This window comes from Macaca fascicularis, chromosome 16, assembly GCF_037993035.2.
Source record: "Macaca fascicularis isolate 582-1 chromosome 16, T2T-MFA8v1.1".
NCBI classification, from domain to species: Eukaryota; Metazoa; Chordata; class Mammalia; order Primates; family Cercopithecidae; genus Macaca; species Macaca fascicularis.
Window position 1 is genome coordinate 56,020,155 of NC_088390.1, and position 20,040 is coordinate 56,040,194.

The 20,040-nt window shown below is 52.6% G+C and overlaps 1 protein-coding gene across 6 annotated transcripts in view; it reads right to left on the minus strand.

Moving 5' to 3' along the window:
• Positions 1-71: 71 nt before the first annotated feature.
• Positions 72-20,040, minus strand: part of ABCC3 (ATP binding cassette subfamily C member 3) — a 56,832-nt gene continuing 36,863 nt past the window's right edge. For 3 of the 6 annotated variants that reach the window (XM_065531342.2, XM_074019327.1, XM_074019328.1), the window contains 14 exons: positions 18,739-18,906; positions 18,218-18,404; positions 16,544-16,658; positions 16,245-16,389; positions 15,930-16,137; positions 15,432-15,742; positions 13,764-13,963; positions 13,488-13,614; positions 11,883-11,984; positions 7,996-8,142; positions 7,646-7,804; positions 6,886-7,052; positions 4,006-4,200; positions 72-982 (listed from right to left, as the gene is read on the minus strand). In XM_065531342.2, the coding sequence (XP_065387414.1) occupies positions 874-982; positions 4,006-4,200; positions 6,886-7,052; positions 7,646-7,804; positions 7,996-8,142; positions 11,883-11,984; positions 13,488-13,614; positions 13,764-13,963; positions 15,432-15,742; positions 15,930-16,137; positions 16,245-16,389; positions 16,544-16,658; positions 18,218-18,404; positions 18,739-18,906 (2,340 nt within the window). In that variant the 3' untranslated portion in view covers positions 72-873. Of the gene's footprint in view, positions 983-4,005; positions 4,201-6,885; positions 7,053-7,645; positions 7,805-7,995; positions 8,143-9,530; positions 9,739-11,882; positions 11,985-13,487; positions 13,615-13,763; positions 13,964-15,431; positions 15,743-15,929; positions 16,138-16,244; positions 16,390-16,543; positions 16,659-18,217; positions 18,405-18,738; positions 18,907-20,040 lie in introns of those variants that run through there. The other 3 variants (XR_012425660.1, XM_045374993.3, XR_012425661.1) reach the window with 3 other exon arrangements.

Sequence of the window (20,040 nt, forward strand, 5' to 3'; positions counted from 1 at the left end):
TCCTCTTGGCCTCCTGCAAAGATCCTAATCCCCAAACCTTGTGAACAAGCACAAAAAGACTAGTGTGTATATATTGTTGACCATGTCGTTTTATTCATCAGTACTCCATTTTTAATGGATTCAGGCAGCACCCCAGAGGACAGGACGGAATTCCTAGGGGTGGCCTGGCCCAGCCGCAGTCTTCTATTCCAGGAGGAAAAAGCTTTTTATTAAAAAACAGAAACTAAACTTTAGAAAATATGAAAAATCAGAGGGAGAACAGAGGTCATTTCATGAAATCGTTATTTGAAAACAGTGTAGGCCGGGCGCGGTGGCTCAAGCCTGTAATCCCAGCACTTTGGGAGGCCGAGGCGGGCGGATCACAAGGTCAGGAGATCGAGACCACAGTGAAACCCCGTCTCTACTAAAAATACAAAAAATTAGCCGGGCGCGGTGGCGGGCGCCTGTAGTCCCAGCTACTCAGGAGGCTGAGGCAGGAGAATGGCGGGAACCCGGGAGGCGGAGCTTGCAGTGAGCCGAGATCGCGCCACTGCACTCCAGCCTGGGCAACAGCGTGAGACTCTGTCTCAAAAAAAAAAAAAAAAAAAAAAGGAAAACAGTGTAGTGTGCAAATAATACTCGTTTAGGAATCAGGAGACTGGGGACTGGTCTAACTGTCTCAAACTAGCTGTGACCTTAGGCATGTCATTTACCTCTTAGGGCTCGTTTCGTCATCTAAAGCATTCAGCACAGTTACTCTGTGAGGCTTTACAGATGCAAAATCTTAAGGTGCCCCCAATGTTTGCCATCAAGTCCATTCTGTGGACATATTTGGTGTCATTTCCTTCCTGATGAAAACCAGGAAAGGCCAGGAGGAAATCCCAGGAATATATTTTAGGCAAGTCCAGCATCTCTGGCCATCCCGTAGAAGATGCCTCTAGCTGCAATGAGGTTGGCTGGAGAATCAAATTCAGCTACTACTCCTTTGTCAAGGACCAGGACCCTAGTCAAAAAAGAGAGAAGTGGTCAGGTTTCCATCAGCCCTGACCTGGTCACATCGTCTAATCCTGCTCTTCTGGGTACTTGCTCAGGCCCACAGTGACATGCCAACCCACCCAGCACAGCCGCCGCACCACATGTGCACGCTTGCAAGGCCGGTTATTTTAGCCATTCTGTTAGTTCTGGCAAGTGAAGCGGTTTCTGGGATCAAACACCAGGTCCTATTCATCTCTGCTAGTTGGGGCTCTGAAAACCTTCCCTAATGAGCCCTTCCCCTTGCCGGGGTCACAGGACTTCAGCAGGCTGTGCGCAGGGAGCCACGGGCCTGTGCGCTGGGCTCTGTGCACATCCATCTGCTTTGTGTCGGCTCAGAAAAGCACACAGCAGGAAACCAGCTGCAGCAAGGCTGACACTGGAATCTGGGCCTTGGGCTGCAAATCTGGCGGCGGCGGCGGCTGCTGCGGCTGCTGCTGTTGCTGGTGCTGCTGCTGCTGCTCGGTGGGTCTCCAGCTCACACACAAATAGCCAGGCCTGGGCCCGGGGTTAGAATCTCCCACCAACCACTCACCGGGTGCACCTGGTACAAGGCCAGTGGGCTGGCTCCACCAGGGTACAGCAGGAGGGGAAAGGGCTCTCCCCAGCCTGGAGAAGTGCTCCTCCATGGGAGGGGGCTGACTGCATTCTGATTCTCAGCCTACTGGGCTCTCCCACATGTGTCCTGAGAAGGACTGTGTCTGTGACATCACTGCCTGGCCACTGCCCCCCAATCCCAACCCCAATCCAAAATCAAGGTCTTCAGTGGCTTTTGATTGCTCTTGGGTAAGGACTGAATGCTCTTCCATGGTCCTCAAAGTGCAGCACAGTGCAGCCTGTTCTCCACCCCCATCTTGGTTCTACTGCCTCCCTCCCATGCACTCCAGCCTCCGGTACCCTCCTGCCTTGGGGCATGTGTTGTATCCTTTGCCTGCAATTTTCAGCTCGCTCCCTACCTTGTTGCCTCACCTCCATCCTCCAACTCATTCTTTCAGGCTTGGCTGGTGCATCCCTTCCTTAGAGGAGAAAGTGCACTGGCCACCCTGTGTGGATAGCCTTTTTCTGGCCTGCACACACAGGCCTTTGCTTCCTTCCTGTGGGTCCTATTTACACGTCATTATTTGATTAATTTCTGCTTGTTCCACTAGAATGAATGAACTCCCAACCTCCAAGGTCGATCCAAGCTCCCCACCCTAGGGCTGCTGGTGAATGAAACAGTTTTGGTTAGGCCTGAGAACAGGTCCTCTGAGGCCAGCCCTGTCCCTCCTCCAAACCCAGGGCTCAGCACTTGCTGCCCACCCTCCCTTCTTCCAGTGGGGTCCTAAATGGGAGTAGCGGGTAAGGGTAGGAGAGGGATGGAACAGACAGAGGGTAGCATCAGGCATTCTCAGCTTGGCTCCCAAGACACTGCTGGCTACATGGGGGCACTTCCAAGAGAGACAAGATCTGACCCATTGCCCTGTCCATGGCACCCTCCCCACCCCACCATCCTGCAAGTGTTTCTTGAGTAAATGAAGGCCTGTTGGGTTATTCCCACTATACTCCTTCAAAAGAAACTTCTCTGAGCCTCCTGCCTCCTCTTCCCTTCTAGTTTCTAGGGAGCGCAGCCTGCCAGGCCAGGGCCAGTTCACTCCCGTGAGGCTTCTGAGTCACCCAGCCCTCTCTCCTCAACCTCCAGCACCACACCTTGACATCTGGCACAGTGAGGGAGTGGTCTGCCTCTCCAAGGAAGCCACAAGCTTCTGAGGGCATGGCCCCTTCCCTCATCCTTGGAGGGCCTAGTGCAAGAATTAGAGCAAGGGGCTGGGGAGGACACTGTCATTTCTCAGGATCACCTGCAGTTTAAATACCTTTCATTGACTTTTGGCTTTTTTGAGACAGAGTCTGGCTCTGCACCCAGGCTAGAGTGCAGTGGCGTAACCTCTGCCTCCTGGGTTCAAGTGATTCTCCTGCCTCACCCTCCTGAGCAGCTGGGACTACAGGTCCCTGCCACGATGTGAGGCTAATGTTTGTAGTTTTAGTAGAGATGGGGTTTCACCATGTTGACCTGGCTGGTCTTGAACTTATGACCGCAAATGATCCGCCTGCCTCGGCCTCCCAAAGTGCTGGGTTTACAGATGTGAGCCACTGTGCCCAGACTTCATTGACTACGACAATCCCACAAAGCATCATTTTCATTTGAAACAGGCTCAGAAAGTTTTGCAAATTGCCCAGGGTCACACAGCAGCCTGAGACTCTGAACCCTCTGGCTCAGACACAGTGCTCTCCCCACAAGGCTCAGCTCCTCATGGTGCTGTCAGGGTCCAGCTGCTACCTGAGCTGCTGCTTATCTACAACCAGAGTGGCTGTGAGACACCAATGAGGTGAGGGACATGCAGGCACTCTGCCAGCAGGTTTCTCAGGAAGTGATGAGACTCAGCATGAAGCCTCCAGTTCCCTTTACATCGCCTCACGGAGGAGGCAGGATGCAAGTGGCCTGCGCACAAATGCAGTGCCTGTGGAGCCCAGTGTGCCCTTCCCCATGTGTTAGAAAATGTTATTGTTGGTGCTGGGCGTGGTGACTCACACCTGTAATCCCAGCACTTTGGCAAGTAGATCACTTGCGGTCAGCAGTTCGAGACCAGCCTGGCCAACATGGTGAAACCATCTCTACTAAAAATACAAAAATTAGCCGGCTGTGGTAGTGCATGCCTGAGGTTGCAGTGAGCCACTGCACTCCAGCCTAGGCAATAGAGCAAAACTGTCTCAAAAAAAAAAAAAAAAAAAAAAAAGAAGAAAAATAAATGAAAATGTCATTGTATACCCCACCCCTGAGCCCAGGCCACCCCACTCTGGTCTGCCCCTTATCTAGATCTCGGGAAACTCTGCTCTGCCCACCATGCCCTAGCAATCCCAGGAACATTCCCTTGTTCGATAATCCTAATCTGCCCTGCCCACTCCTGATGCCCCAGGTGGCCCCACCAGTTCCCCATTGCTCGGGTTTCCATGTCCCACCTGGTGTAGTCCATGATAGTGTTAAGCCGGTGTGCGATGGTCAAGACAGTGCAGGTATCAAACTGGGTGCGGATGGTAGCCTGGATGAGGTTGTCAGTCTCGAGGTCGATGGCAGCTGTGGCCTCGTCTAAAACCAGGATGCGGCTCTTGCGGAGCAGGGCTCGGGCCAGGCACACGAGCTGCCTCTGGCCCACGCTGGGAGTGGAGAAGGTAGGCATTTCCAGCTAGGGGCCTCCCACCTGCCTCCAGGCCTCATTCCCAGACCTGTTTCACTCCTCAGCAGCCCAGGACTGGTTTTCTGTCTGACTTTTCCCATTTCTGCCACAGCCCAGCCCTCTGGAACGGAGCAGAGGTCTGGATACCATTGGGATAATGAGGGGCTTGGGGAACGAGCCAGTGCTAAAAGGCATTGTGAAATCCCTGGTCTGCTCTTGGCACCCTTGGCCTCCTCTCTCGGTGCTTTCTTCCCCATCCTTGCTTTTCAACTAGTGTCGTGATGTTTCTCTGCTTCACTCTATCAGTCATTTACACCTTAGTAAGAACATGCTTGCATGGCTCTTCTCGGATATTTGCAAATAGGCCACATGATGCCATCTTGCTGAGCCTAATATCACACAATTCAGGCAGTCACCTCCCACCCCATAGGGGATACAGACCACGGCTCTGCTTCAGGGACAAGAAAAGGGCAGGGCAGCGGAAGACCCGGGGACTCTTTGTGTCTGGTCACTGAGGAGGTAAAGGAGGGGCAGGACACACGCCTTCAGCCTCCTGCCGTGGAAGCCAGAGCCAGCAGACAAAATGAGGCTGTGTTCCCAACCACAGAGGCCGCAGCATCCGCACATCCAAGGACAAATACCTCAGCCCTTCCCAAAGGCGTGAGTCACCACAGCCGGAGTAAAGTCCAGCCTCTTTCCCTGGCCCATTCCCGCAACTAATGAAGGTTTTGGCAGCAGAATGAGCCGCCGGATAGAACTCAGGGCTGATTTATGGTGGAACTGGCACAGGACACAGGTTATACTTAAAGTGGCTACAAGCTCAGTGAGGGAGGAGGGGAGCTGCTTTCTGTCTCTGATCCTGGCTTGTGTCAGGGTGGGGCATGCTCTGGGGGAAGTGTTAAGAGCAAGCAGGTGAGAAGAATGGATCAAGCAAGAGATAGTCATGGGGCACAGGGTCTGGAGAGACCATGTTTGTCCACCAGCCACCCCCACGTGGTTATGAAGTGAGAGCCAGTTACGATGCCCATTTAGTCTTAAGGGCTGCCTGGGTGGCAAGGGAGTCCCACCAGTTGTCCAGGTGAGGGAGGTGACTGATACAGCAAGGAAAGGTTTGGGACAGAGCCAGAGTCCCCGCTCTGCCTCTTACCAGCTGAGCTGCTGCGGGGAAATCATTTCAAACTGTGGAGCCTCGTTTCTGGCCCACAGGACCACGGTAAAGATTAAAGGAGAAAATGGAGGCCAGAGTGCTTTCAATATTGTTCAGTGCTGGGCAAATGTAAAGTTTTGTTTATTTTTTTCTTGAGACCAAGTCTTGCTCGGTCGCCTAGACTAGAGTGCAGTGGCAAGATCTTGGCTCACTGCAACCTTTGCCTCCAAGGTTCAAGCGATTCTCCTGCCTCGGCGTCTCAAATAGCTGGTGCCCACCACCACACCTAGCTAATTTCTGTGTGTTTAGTAGAGACAGGGTTTCACCATGTTGGCCAGGCTGGTCTTGAACTCCTGCCCTCAAGTGATCCGCCTGCCTTGGCCTCCCAAAGTGCTGGGATTACAGGCGTGAGCCACTGTGCCCGGCCTTGTTTTAGTTTTTGAGGTCTGGGGAGGCTGCATGAGTATGGACTGAATATAAAAATGAAAATAGGGAGGAGGAGGAGGAGAAGAGGGAGGGAAGGGAGGAGGGGAAGAGCTGACATTTCACAGGAGCGCATCCAAGCGAAGCGCTTTTCCTGTCATCACACTGACCCTAACACTACTCTGTCCAGATGGTAGCCACTGGCCCCATGTGGCTATTAGCACTTGAAATGTGACTAGTCCAAATTGAGACATTCTGTAAATGTGAAATACACACTGGATTTCAAACTTGTATGAAAAAAACGCAAAATATTTCCAATACTTTTATATCAATAATGTGTTGAAATAATAATATTTTAGACATACTGGGCTAAATAAAATATAGTATTATAGTTTATTTCACTTGTTTTTCCTTTTTAAAAAGTGTGGCTATGAGAAAAAAACATTAGTTACGTATGCATGGCTTGCATTGTTTTTATTGGGCAGCATAATGCAGAGGTATGGACTGTTATTATCTGCCTTTTAGAGTGAAAGAAAAGCAGGCACAGAGAGGTTAAGCAACTTGCCCCAAATCACACAGCTAGCACAGGTATAGGTATCTCCAACCTTTAGACTCAGTAAGAGGTGACTACTGGCCCCTCCGATACACAGCCCAGTGGCTGAGGACATAAAATCTGGGGCTGTAAGAAAGCTCTGGAGGGAAAAGGGCTTCTTCTCACCTGCTCCATGGGTTCCATCCAGAACCATGCTCCCCAGCCCAAGCACAGCCTCGACAGCCTCACTGAACTGGTTCTCCCAGAGCTGGTTCAAATCCCAGACCTGCCTTCTCCCAGCTGTGCAACTTAGGTTTACCATCTCTGAGCCTCAGTTTCCTGATCAGTGAAGTGGGATCATGGACCACCGCTGGGGCTTGTGTGAGGAGTCGGCGGGACAATACACCGTGCCGGGCACACAGAATATGCTCAATACAAAAGGACAGCCCTGTGCACATCCTGGCTGGCCTCATCTCTGTGTCATTGGTGTCAGGTTTCCCAGCATCTGCCAGGGTTCCCCGGGGAGGGCTGCAGTTCCTGACCTCTCCACTCCCAGCGTTTACCTGAGATTCTCCCCGCCCTCAGAGCACTGGAAGTCCAGGCCTGCCGGCTGGGAGCTCACAAACGTGTGCAGGTGGGACAGCTCCAAGGCCTGCCAAATGTCTTCCTCTGAGTATCTGCCAAAGGGGTCCAGGTTCATGCGCAGGGTCCCCGAGAACAGGATGGGGTCCTGGGGATACAACGTGGCCTCAGAGGCAGGCAGCTTAGGCACTATAAGGAGCCATGGGCCCCAGGTCCAGGGAGGAAGAGAGGGATTAAGGTGGCAGCACTCCTACTCTGTCCCCAGCTCCCCAGAGGAGACAATGGCCAAAGAGATAGAAAATTGCCTGTGGGGGAGTGATAAACCTCAGCTTTGCCAATCACGAAGACCTCTGCTGAGGCGGGAACCAGATCCACTAATCTGACTCCAGAGTGTCCACTCGGCATAAAAAAAACATCCCAGAGAAGACAGAAGAAGTGAAATGTAATTAGAGCTGGTAAAGAGACCGGGACAGAGTCTCAGGGGATGGGGTTCTTGGAGGGGTCCTTCCCCATGTGCTGGCCCAGGAGGTCAAAGGACAGGGCCTGACTAGGCAGAGCAAGTCTGAGCTTTCCAGATCTGGGGGTGGCTCATTGGTGGCTCTGCTCTGTGCTGTCTGTCCCTCCCCACCTGCTGAAGCCTCTGATACTGGGGTCCCAGTCTCCATCCTCAAGCTACAGAACAGGGTGGGGCCTGCCTCCAGGGCCGTTGGTGAGTGTGGCCAGTCCATGCCAGGCTCGTACCTGCGGGATGATGGTCAGCTGAGAGCGCAGGTCATGGAGGCCGATGTCTGCCACATTGAGGCCGTCGATGAGGATTTCACCCTTTGCCGCCTCCAGGATGCGGAACAGGCAGAGGGTCATGGAGGACTTGCCAGCCCCAGTGCGGCCCACAATCCCCACCTGGACGGGAAGGAAAAGGGCTCTCAGGGGGAAGCTGAGAGGTCACAGGCGCATCTCCAGGACTCCCCTGGAGGTCGAACAAACATCTGACTGGAGCACTTGCTCTCTCAAAAGACCCAAGCTCCCCACAAGGGCTGTGGCCATGTCCACAGGCATGAACACACATGCAGGTCCGCCCATCGCACACGTACCTTCTCGCCACCGTGCACTTGCAGACTCAGGTCTCTCAGCACCAGATCTAGGCCCGGCCGGTAGCGCACAGAATAATTCCGGAACTCCACCTCCCCACGTGGGGGCCAACCTTTGGGAGGGCGGCTGCCTTCCACCACCCAGGGTGCCTGGCAGGAGGGGCAGATGGGGTTGCATTAGCTCCTGCCCAGTGCAGCCCTCTCTCACCTTTCAGTCTCTCTCCCCCAAGACCCCTCAATCCTCCCCGACTATGGTCCCTGGGAGGGTCCTTGGCACCCCTATAGCTCAGCCTTGTGTTCAATGACCCCTTTATCCCTCTAACGTTATTCTCCACAAATCTACTCCAACACTCCCCTGTCCTTCCCCTCCCAGTCTCCCTGCTTGCCTGTGTTCCTTTTCTAATTTTTGAGAGACAGGGTCTCAATCATGGTTCATTGCAGCCTTGAACTCCTGGGTTCCAGTGATTCTCCTCCCTCAGCCTCCCTAGTAGCTAGGACTACAACAGGCACATGCCACCATGCCTGGCTAACTTGTTTTGTTCTGTGACAAGTCCTTATTCTGTCACTCAGGCTGGAGTGCAGCGGTGCGATCACAGCTCACTGCAACCTTGACTTCCTGGGCTCAAGCCATCCTCCTGCCTCAGCCTCCTGAGTAGATAGGACTACAGGCCTGTGTCAGCATACCTGGCTAATGTTTTAAAGAGAAACGCTGAAGAGACTGTCTTGCTGTGTTGACCAGACTGGTCTCGAACTCCTAGCCTCCAGGGATCCTCTTGCCTAGGAGGATTCCCAAAGTCCTGGGAATACAGGTGTGAGCCACTGTGCCACACCTTATATTCCTTGAAGTGCCCTCCCTGCCTGCCCTAACTCCCCCTCTTATTACCTTTACCCATTCATTGTTACAGGGTGGCAGCCCAGTGCCAGGCAGTGGGGATACAATGATATCCCCATTGAAACAGTCCTCACCCTCATGAGACTTACGTTCTAGTAGAGGGAGGCATATAATCAACAAACAGATAAGCAAATCTATACAATGTAAGAAGTGATGAGTGCTAGGGGCCAAGAAGTGCTTAGTGTTGCTGCTTTATCCAAGGTGGTCAGGGAAGGCTTCCTGGAGGAGGCAAAGACTGTAGTAAAGACCTGAAGGAGGTGAGGGAAGAAGCCAAGTGGATATCAGGAGGGAGGGCATGCCGGGCAGAGGAAACAGCAGGCATAAATGGCTCTAGGTGTGTTCTGGAGCACAGCAGCAAAGGTGAGAGGTAAGAGGCTGAGGCAGTGGTGGCCCCATCATGTAGGGCCTTGCAGGCCATTGTAAGCACTATGTTTTTTTTTTGGTTGTTTTTTTTTTTTTTTAACTCTGATTAAGATGCAAAGCCATTAGAGGGCTGTACACAGAGAATGACGTGATCTGATTTTTTTTTTTTTTTTTTAAATCTCTTGGCTGCTACAAGCAGAATAGACTAGCAGGGCATAAGATGATGGTGGCTTTGAGATAGGACTGGCTACATAACTTGGGAGGCCCAGTGCAAAATGAAAACCTGAGGCTTCTTGTTGAAGAATGATGGAGAATGCCAAGGCGCTGACGGCAGAGCATTACTCTAAACGCGCAGCTCTTCTGGGAATGGAGACCCTGCGACTGCTCAGGCTATGTTCCCGTGGAGCCAGCCCTGCTTCGAGGCAGGTTCTCCTCGTGGCCAGAGGTGAAAAAGCAGAGCAGCAGGCGCAGACTGGTCTCGCGAGGAGGCACTGGAGAAGAGAACGGGCCGTGGGGTGGAGGGCAGACATGTATAGGATACAGAGACAGGAGCACGGGTATCCCTGCAGTAACGGGGCTGCTAGACATGAAGCGGGGGAACTGGAAGCTCCCAGAGAGTGAGGGGTGAAGGGCTGGAGGGTGATGCCTGGGGAAGCCAGGCTGGGGTCAGGCAGGTGGACTGGCAGGTGCAATGCAGGCCACAGAATCCACAAGGACTCCAAGAAGAAGGGAGAGGTCATTTTATTGGGACGTTGCTAAGAGGTTGAATTAGATGAGAACAGAAAAGCATCCCCTGGATTTGGAACCAGGAAGGTCACTGGAGGAGCTGTCTCTGTGGAGCGAGGGCCAGAAAGAGGACTGCAGGAGGCAGATGAGATCAAGGCTGATGAGGAAGTGGATGGAGCTTGTGGAGACCATACTTTAAACCATGCTTCACGACAGAGGAGAACAGAGAAATGGGGCAGTGGAGTGCAGGGGGGAGGGTTTGCGTGTGTGTCTGGAATGGAAGATGCGATGGAATATTTTTGCATGTGGATGGGAAGCGTCCAACAGAGGGAGCAAGAATGACGGGAGATGGAGGGTGGGACTGAGGAAGCCAGGTCCTTAAGCAGCCATGGGAAGAAATGGAGGGGCTGGACTTTGAAACAGGAAGGGATGATTCCTGCTAAAAGTGAAAAGAAGAAGACAGTGAAGGAGACACAGGCGGATTTAAAGACCGAGCGCCAGGAAGGTTGAGGGAGTTCACATCTTAGAACCTACTTTTTCATGGAGGTGTCAGGAAAGGTCGACGGCTGAGCAGGAAGGAGATGTGGGGTTTGAGGACAGAGATTATTCAAAAGATGTTTTTCTGAACGTGAGAACACGGGCTTCTTGGGGAAGCAAAGTAGGAACATGCAGCCGTGGTGTGTGGTTATATACTTGTCAACTCAGTGATTTTTCTCCTGCAAGGCTTTTTTTTTTTTTTTTTTTAGACAGAGTCTCACTCTTGTCATCCAGGCTGGGGTGTAGTAGCGCAATCTTGGCTCACTGCAACCTCCACCGCCTGGGTTCAAGTGATTCTCCTGCCTCAGACTCCCAAGTAGCTGGGAATACAGGTATGTACCACCACGCCTGGCTATTTTTTTGTATTTTTAGTAGAGATGGGGTTTCACCATGTTGGCCAGTCTGGTTTTGAACTCCTGACCTCAAGTGATCCATCCACCTTGGCCTCCCCAAGTGCTGGAATTACAGGCATGAGCCACTACACCTGGTCTTCTGCAAGGTTTTAAGTGCTCGGTGCAGGCTTGAAGAAGGCAGATTGGTGGGCTCAGCGGGGGTGGGGTTTTGGAGGTGAGTACAACTGAGAGAGAAGGGTGAGGCAGGTGAGAGCATTTGTGTTGGTGGAGCATAGACTCTAGGCTGGCCGGGGAGGGAGGTGAAGGCAGAGAAGCTGATGGACAGAGACACAAAGGGGGGTCACGGGATTGGGGATCCCAGTGAAGGCAGACTGCTGTGACAGAGGGGGACTTGGAACATGAGAACAAGGAGGGATAGGAGCGTGGGCCAAAGTTGGGATACTTGACACCGATGCTACAGCTTCTGGGCATGAAGAGGTCTGAGGTGTGACCATGAGAGGGGGCGGTGGAGAAAAGTCTGGAACCCCTAGTAGGGGACAACTCCTTTTCCCCAACAAAGGGCATGCTGCCCCACCTCCACTTTGCCCAGGCTGGTCTGTTTGGCTGGAATGCTCACCTTCCCACTGCCCACCCCACCATCTTACCTAGTCTATCAAGGCCTGTCCATCCTTCTCATCTAAGCTCATCTGCCCTGGTCACCCTAGCCGAAGGATCTCCCTCATCTGCCCACTCCGGGTGCACCACACCAGAGCTCTGGTCATCCATTGCAAAGCCCTGCAATAGGTCTTACCCCTCCCACCAAATCAGAATCACCTGAGGGCATACACCATCTTGCTCAACTCTGATCTCTCTGCACCTCCTAGCACAGAGCGGTGGTCGATGCTCAGTAAGGAGTGAATGGATAAATGAATGAAGAGTCGCATACACAGCTGGCCCTGAGGTTTAGGGAGGGAGGGCCACCAAGCTTTCTTCCCCAGCTACTTCAGATTCCCCCGTCCCAGGCTCATCCCAGTACCCACCTCTGTCTCTGTCTTGGAGTACTCCTTGACCCTCTCCACAGCCACGATGTTAGACTCCAAATCTGACATCATTCGTATCATCCAATTCAGAGCAAATGTCACCTGGCCAAAGAGACCGGGTTATAGGTGTGGTGATCTCCCCTCCCCACCACAATGGCTTTGGGAGGAGTTCAGACTCCTGGATCATGTGCCCATCAATGGGATCCTAGCCCATGGATGACAGTGCAGAATTAACCAAGGACCACCTTGTCTGCTGTTTCTCAAACTTTAATATGTATAAGACTTCCCAGAGAATCTTGTTAAAATGCAACGCCGGATTCCGTAGTCTGAGGTGGGACTTGGGACCTGAGATTCTGCATTTCTAACAAGCTCCCAGAGAACGCTGATGCAACTGGCCCATGGACCACACTTTGCGTACCAAGGAGTCTTGATCAAAATGCAGAGTCCTGAGCCCCATCCTAGGTCTACTGAATCAAAATGTACATTTTAACAAGTTGATTCATATGCACACTGACGCTTGTGAAAACTGACCTTTCTGGATTGCTTTTTGTTTGCCAGCGCGTTCAAGATTTGAGCCACCTGAGGTATTAACAATGTGATCTGCTTTGCAAAAATTCCATTTGCATTTAGGTGACTCTTTGACAGTACAAGCTGGCATCAGGATGACCTGCCTGACCTGCAACCCAGGCTTCAGTCACCTCGTCTGTGTACTTTCTCTGCAAGCATGTGAATGTGAGGGGTATGCCAGCCCTCCACTGTCCTGACCTGTCACATGAGCCTACAACTTGCCCAGAGACAAGACAAATTCTGTTTGTCCTTTGGGGCTAAGCTCCAAGATCATTTCTACAACACCCCAAAGCAAGAAAACTCCTCTGCACTTTTTTTTTTTTTCTCTTGAGATGGAGTCTCGCTCTGTCACCCAGGCTGGAGTACAGTGGCATGATCTTGGCTCACTGCAACCTCTGCCTCCCAGGTTCAAGCGATTCTCCTGCCTCAGCCTCCCGAGTAGCTGGGATTACAGATGCCTGCCACCATGGCTGGCTAATTTTTGTATTTAAGTAAAGATGTATTTCACCATGTTGGCCAGGCTGGTCTGGAACTCGTGGCCTCAGGTGATCCACCCATCTCAGCCTCCCAAAGTGCTGGGATTACAGGTGTGAGCCACTGCGGCCAGTCCCCCTTCTGGGCTTTTAAAACCTTTTGTTCCTCCAGCCACAAAGACCTGCTTAGCCTGAAGCACGATGGCCTGCTGCCGGGGGTCTCTCCAGCTGGCATGTGAGGTGTCAGGCAAGGTCGACGGCTGAGCAGGAGGGAGATGTGGGGTTTGAGGACAGAGATTATTCAAAAGAATTATTTCTGAATATGAGAACATGGGCTTCTTGGGGAAGGAAAGCAGGAACATCCAGCTGTTGTGTGTGGTTATAAACTTGTCAACTCAGTGATTTTTTTTTCTTTTTTCTTTTTTTTTCCTCACACAGTCCCTGAGAGCAGACCCTGTGGCTGGTGCCCATACTGAGCAAGGAGGGGCACTCGGGAGATGCCTGGAACACCTGTGTGGTATCTGTCCCACTGGTGGCCCTGCCATGGAGTCCAGGTCATTCATACCTGCAAGGAGTAGGACACGGAAAGGCCCACCAGCCCCGGGTTCAGGCTGCTCCTCCCAATGACAGCAAATAGTGCAGCAAAGAGCACCACACAGTTCCCCACAAACTCCACTCCGACGCTCAGCCACCTGTGAGGGATCAGATGAGGAGGAAATGGGGCAGGGGCAGGGAGGGGCCAGTTTTCTGCTTAGAGGAAAGGAGGGACAAGGACGCTGAACACCAGAGAGCCTGCTGGGAATTCCTGGAGGAGCAGGGAGTGAGGGAGGCGGCTTCTGACCGGTTGGAGATGATGTAGGGGTAGCAGCTTTTCTGGTTGGCATCCACCTTAGTATCACTGATGGCCTCAAAGTCCCGGCTGCGGTTGTAGGCCCGGATGACACTGGCACCAGTCACTGTCTCCGAAAAGTGGGAGTAGATAGGTGAGCGGCTGACTGATTCCAGCCGTTTCAGTTGCCGTGATGTGGCTACATAGAAGCGCTGATGGAGGGAGAAGGAGTTTGGGGTCAGGGCCATGGAATCCCCAACTCAGTCCTGCCTGTCTCTGAACTCATCCATTTTCAGATGAGTCCTCCCAGCCAGCCTCACTCCCACCACGAGACATCACTGTCTTCCCCCACTTCCAAGGACCCAAGACTTGCGGCCTTGATGTGTCATTCACGCCTTCCCTCTGACTGTCTCTGCTTCAACCCCACAACAACACTGCTCTGCCTCCAGTTTCCATCCTCTCCTCCGTGGCCTATAGTCCTGTATATCGAGGACTATACAGGATCTCTATCTGATCCTCCCCTAGCCCAGCACAGAGCACAGCCTACAGCATGGTCGCTGTACCCAGGTGTTGAGCATCTGTCCCCGGCAACTGACTAATTCATTACAGAACAGGAGTTCAGTGTCTGCAAAGGCCTTTTACAGTAGCTGTATCACCTCATCTATGTTAAACACATGCATACATGTATGTTTAGATATGTGTAAAAGGAAGGAAAGGATAACGTGTCCCAAACTGTTGACAATGTTTCATCAAAAAAACACAGCCAACAGGAAGGCCAGGCATGGTGGCTCCCACCTGTAATCCCAACACTTCGCGAGGCTGAGGCGGGCGGATTCACTTGAGGTCAGGAGTTCAAGACTAGCCTGGCCAACATAAAAAACTCCATCGCTACTAAAACTACAAAAATTTGGGGCTGGGCGCGGTGGCTCAAGCCTGTAATCCCAGCACTTTGGGAGGCCGAAATGGGTGGATCACGAGGTCAGGAGATCGAGACCATCCTGGCTAACATGGTGAAACCCTGTGTCTACTAAAAAATACAAAAAACTAGCCGGACGAGGTGGCGGGCGCCTGTAGTCCCAGCTACTCGGGAGGCTAAGGCAGGAGAACAGCGTGAACCCGGGAGGCGGAGCTTGCAGTGAGCTGAGATCCGGCCACTGCACTCCAGCCTGGGCCACAGAGGGAGACTCCGTCTCAAAAAAAAAAAAAAAAAAAAAATTTGCTGGGCGTGGTGGTGCGTGCCTGTAATCCCAGCTACTTGGGAGGCTGAAACAGGAGAATTGCTTGAACCCGGGAGGCAGAGGTTGCAGTGAGCCAAGATTGTGCAGCTGCACTCCAGCCTGAGCGACAGAGCGAGACTCCATCTCAAAAAAAAAAAAAAAAAAAAAAAAAAGCCAACAGGAAAGTCCCAGTGCCAGCTACAATGTATAACTATTTCATTTTATTCTCTCACCAACTCCATGAGGAAGGTCTATGAGTCATTCTATTTTACAAGTGAGGCAAATGAGTTTCAAAGAGGTTAAGTAATGGCTCCCCTAACATAAATGTTAAGCAATGACTGCCCCTAACAAAACCCTGTAATGCTGGTGGCCTGAAGGGTCCCAACCCTGTTGCCCCTGCCCATGTGGATGCCCCGCCCCACACCAGCACCACACCCACACTGGAATCACGCCCACCCCACACCTGCACCAAAGTGTAGAGCACAGCCAAGGGCAGGATGACCACAGTAAAGAGCGGCGTGCTGGCCACGATGACCACAAGAGTGGAGATGGCATTGAAGAAGGAATTGAGCAGCATAAGGATGACAGGGGCCAGAAGTTCATCAATGATGTAGATGTCCTTGGAGAAGCGGTTCAGGATGCGGCCTGAGGGTGTGGTGTCAAAGAAGGACTGTGGCGAGCGTATCTTGTTGTGCAGCAGTGCCTGGTGCAACACACGGGCAGCCTGGATGCCACCCGCTGCCATGGCCATGGCTGACAGCATCACTAGGAGCCCTGTTGGAGAAGGCAGAGGGCACTGGCTCACCTGGACTATTGAGCGGGCACAAAGGGGCAGAATCAGAGACATGGGTTGACCAGAGTGGGTTAGGGGGGCTTGGATGCAAGGGCATGGTTTGGGGCGCCTGGCAGCCCAGAGAAGAAGGGATATTGGAGCCCCTTCTGGACACCCCCGCAGGCTCACCTTGCAGAATTCCTAAGGCGGCATAGACGCCCAGCCTCAGGGAAGTGCTGTTCTGTCTATTGTCCACCATGGCATCATTCGTCCAGGCACTGAGCCACACATTGGCTCCAATGGCAGCCGCACTTTGGCCCACATACAGGAGACAAATGGCCAGTGTGGTACAGAGCCCCACAGCCTTGGCATAATCCCGGAACACACTCAGCTCCACCTATAGGGAGCAGCCATGGCAGTCAGGGACAGGAGACTCCATAAACCCTGGGGCTGCTGGGGCCTGCCTGTCCATCCCCTCCAGCCACTCTTGCCCCACCGACTCACAGTGCCAATCTCTGCTTTCTCCTTCTGGGTCAGTACCCCATGTGCCTTCGCCTCTGTCACCCGCACCTTCTCTGATGGACCCAGGCGCCTCCGGGGTGCAGGCTGACCCTGTCCCTCCCCATCCGATGACAGGGCACTCAGCTGTCTGTGGAGGCAGCTGGTCAGGCCCAGGGAGGGGGCCTCAGGCACCCCCCAGGACAGAGGCTGGGAGTGTCAGGGAGAAACCTGTACCCCACCTGGCAGGGCTTGGGGAGCCCCGATACAGCCTCCTGGAGGGCTGGGGGCTCTCAGGAGCTCACCTCATAAACTGCTTCTGGACCGCATAGGTGACTGGATCACTGTCTGTCAGATCCGTGTGGTTGCTGAGTGTGTCTTCAATCAGCAGTGCCTCATTATCCTCCGCACCTTCCAGCGCTGCAGTGGGGTTGGAGGAAGGAGAGAGTTCAGCTAGTTCTCCCTGCAAGCCCCTGGCATCTCCCATTCCCCACTCTAATGAAAGGGGCTCAATGGACAAGCATGAAAATAAAATGAGGGGGATTGAAAGGGCAACAAGAAAGACTTGGGTTAGGCAACAAGAAAAACTTCTCTTCACAAATTATGAAGAAAGGGACTCAAATACAAGGGTTAGGAACTTGGGCTCTGGAGTCAGAGTGGCTGAGCTTAAAACCCACGTCCTTGGCTGGGTGTGGTGGTTCACGCCTCTAATCCCAGCACTTGAGGAGGCTGAGGCAGGCAGCTCACGAGGTCAGGAGATTCAGACCAGCCTGGCCAACATGGTGAAACCCCGTCTCTACTAAAATTACAAAAATTAGCCGGGTGTGGTGGTGGGTGCCTGTAATCCCAGCTACTTAGGAAGCTGAGGCAGGAGAATGGCGTGAACCCGGGAGGCAAAGGTTGCAGTGAACCAAGATCGTACCACTGCACTCCAGCCTGGGCAACAGAGTGGAAAAAAAAAAAAAAAGGAAAAAAAAAAATCTGCATGACTGTAGGCTGTAGGCTTAAAAGAAAATGTGTCTAGTGTGTGAGCAAGAGGCACAGCACTTGGTAAATGCTCAAGGCACGTTGGCTGTACATATACCCATGTGCAAGAAAGCCCAGGAAAGGTCTGTGAGCCAATCCAGAATTGGGGGCTGCGGAACTAGGTCTGGGCAACAAGGAGCCAGGGGCATGTTGTGAGCCAGAGACTTCAACAAGCTCCATGAGGACTGTAATTTTTTTTGTTAGCTCACTGCTATATCTTAGTGTCTGGAACAATGCCTGGATATAGTGATTGTCCAATAAATTTTGGTTGATAAATAAATGGCTGTGCCAAGCACTTGCAGACTTGCCAAACTATTTATCCATGAAGCAGCCTTGCTACACAAGCTGGGCCTGGGCCCTCCTATGCTTTCAACAGATGGAAAACAGGCTCTGAGATCGGGCAAGGTGGCTCACACCTGTAATCCCAGCACTTTGAGAGGCCAAGGCGGGCAGATCATGAGGTCAAGAAATCAAGACCATCCTGACCAACATGGTGAAACCCTGCCTCTATTAAAAATACAAAAGTTAGCCAGGTGTGGTGGCGCATGCCTGTAGTCCCAGCTACTCGGGAGCCTGAGGCAGGAGAATCACTTGAACCTGGGAGGCAGAGGTTGCAGTGAGCTGAGATTGCGCCACTGCACTTCAGCCTGGGTGACAGAGTGAGACTCCGTCTCAAAAAAATAAAAGAAAAAGAAAAGAAAAAGAAAAAGAAAGAAAGAAAACAGGCTTTGAGACCGGAGCTGAGGATCTGAGTTCCCACAGTTAGGGTGGAGGAGGCAGTGGGACTCGACTATGTCTAGTCTACTTTCCCTCTGGTGACTGTCACACACGTGGCCCAAGTTTCCCAGAACCTGCCTGGCACGACACTAGGCCAGTCTAGACACACTCAGAGACCCCAGACAGAAGGGATGCTGGGAAGGCACAGGAATCAGACAGCCCAGGACAGCAGATACCGATCCAGCTGTCCTCCAGGTGCTGGTCCTCATCGGGGGCGTAGTTGTGGAGAAAGTTGGCAAAGGAGCCATTGCGCTGCAGCAGGGCTGGGTAGGGGCCCATCTCAGACACCTGTCCATCAGCTAGCACGATGATGAAGTCTGTCTGGGGCAGGAAGCTAATGCCGTGCGTCACCAGCACTCGCGTCTGGGGAGAAGGCAGCAGGCTGTCACCCCTACCACCCTCGCGCACACCCCCAGCACAGGCACGGAGCCACAGAGTGAGTGTGAGGTGTGCCCATGTGCCAGGGAGCTTGGACAAGGACATGGGTGACTCACCCTGTGCTCGCCACAGGCTGCTGAGAACCTCGCAGGTGGGGGAGCTGTCCCCACAGATTTCTCCTGATGCCCAACCCACACACCCACTTCTCGCACCTCCCCCCGACACCTCCAGGTCACATCCAAACCCCTCAGCATCTCACCAGCTCTCTCTTCGGGCCTCAGATCTCACCTTAGCCCCCTTAGCCTCCGGCAGGCCTCACCTTGCCTGCCAGCACACCTTCTGGCCCGATGACGTGGTCAAAGATGTGCTTGGCCACATGAGAGTCCACCGCGGACAGTGGGTCATCCAGCAAGAAAATATCGGCATCACTGTACACAGCTCGAGCCAGACTGACCCGCTGCCGCTGGCCCCCAGACAGGTTAATGCCCTGGAGGGAGGCGGGGGGTGGGAAAAATGGGGTCAGACAGGCACAGGGAGACAATGGCCTGTGCACTGTTATTTGGGATGGCAGATTTTTTTGTTTGTTGCTTGTTTTCTGAGATGGAGTCTCACTCTGTCGCCCAGGCTGGAGTGCAGTGGTGTGATCACGGCTCACTGCAACCTCTGCCTCTCGAGTTTGAGCAATTCTTACGCCTCAGCCTCCCGAGTAGCTAGGATTGATTGCAGGACCACCATGCCTGGCTACTGACTAAAATGTTTTATTTTTTATAGAGACAGAATCTCCGTATGTTGCTCAGGCTAGCCTCGAGCTCCTGAGCTCAAGCAATCGGCCCACCTCAGCCTCCCAAAGTAAAGTGCTGGGATTACAGGTGTGAGCCACTGTGCCTGGCCAGAACAGCAGACTTCTGAATCTGTATTTCACATGGGGCCTAGTCTGTCCCTGCAATGTGTGAGGGACAGAGGTAAAGGGTAAGTCCTCCTGGGGTAGGTGAGGCCATTCTGCTCCATTGGTCACCAACCTGACCAGCTTGGTGTTCTGCCCAACCCATCTATGGATGAATGGACACACAAATGTGTGTGTATGTGTGTGTGTGTGTGTGTGTGTATATATATATATATAAAATGAAATATCATTCAGTCTTACTTGGAGAGAAATTCTGACACATGCTACAACATGGCTATGCCTTGAGGACATTATGCTAAGTGAAATAAGCCCGCCACCAAAAGACAAATGCTGGATGATTCCACTTACGTGAAGTACCTAGGTGATATGGTTGAAATATTTGTTCCTTCCAAAGTTCATGTTGAAACTTACCCCCCCAGTGTGGCAGGATTGAGGGGAAGCGTTTACCAGGTGATTAGGTCATGAAAACAGAGCCCTCATGAATGGCTGATCCATTATGGATTAATAGGTTGATGTGTGAATGGGTTACTGGGGGAATGGGACTGGTGGCTTTATAAGAAAGGAAGAGAAACCTGAGGCCGAGCGTGGTGGCTCGTGCCTGTAATCCCAGCAATTTGGGAGGCTGAGGTGGGTGGATCATTTGAAGTCAGGAGTGCGAGACCAGCATGGACAACATGGTGAAACCCGTCTCTACTAAAAATACAAAAATTAATCGGG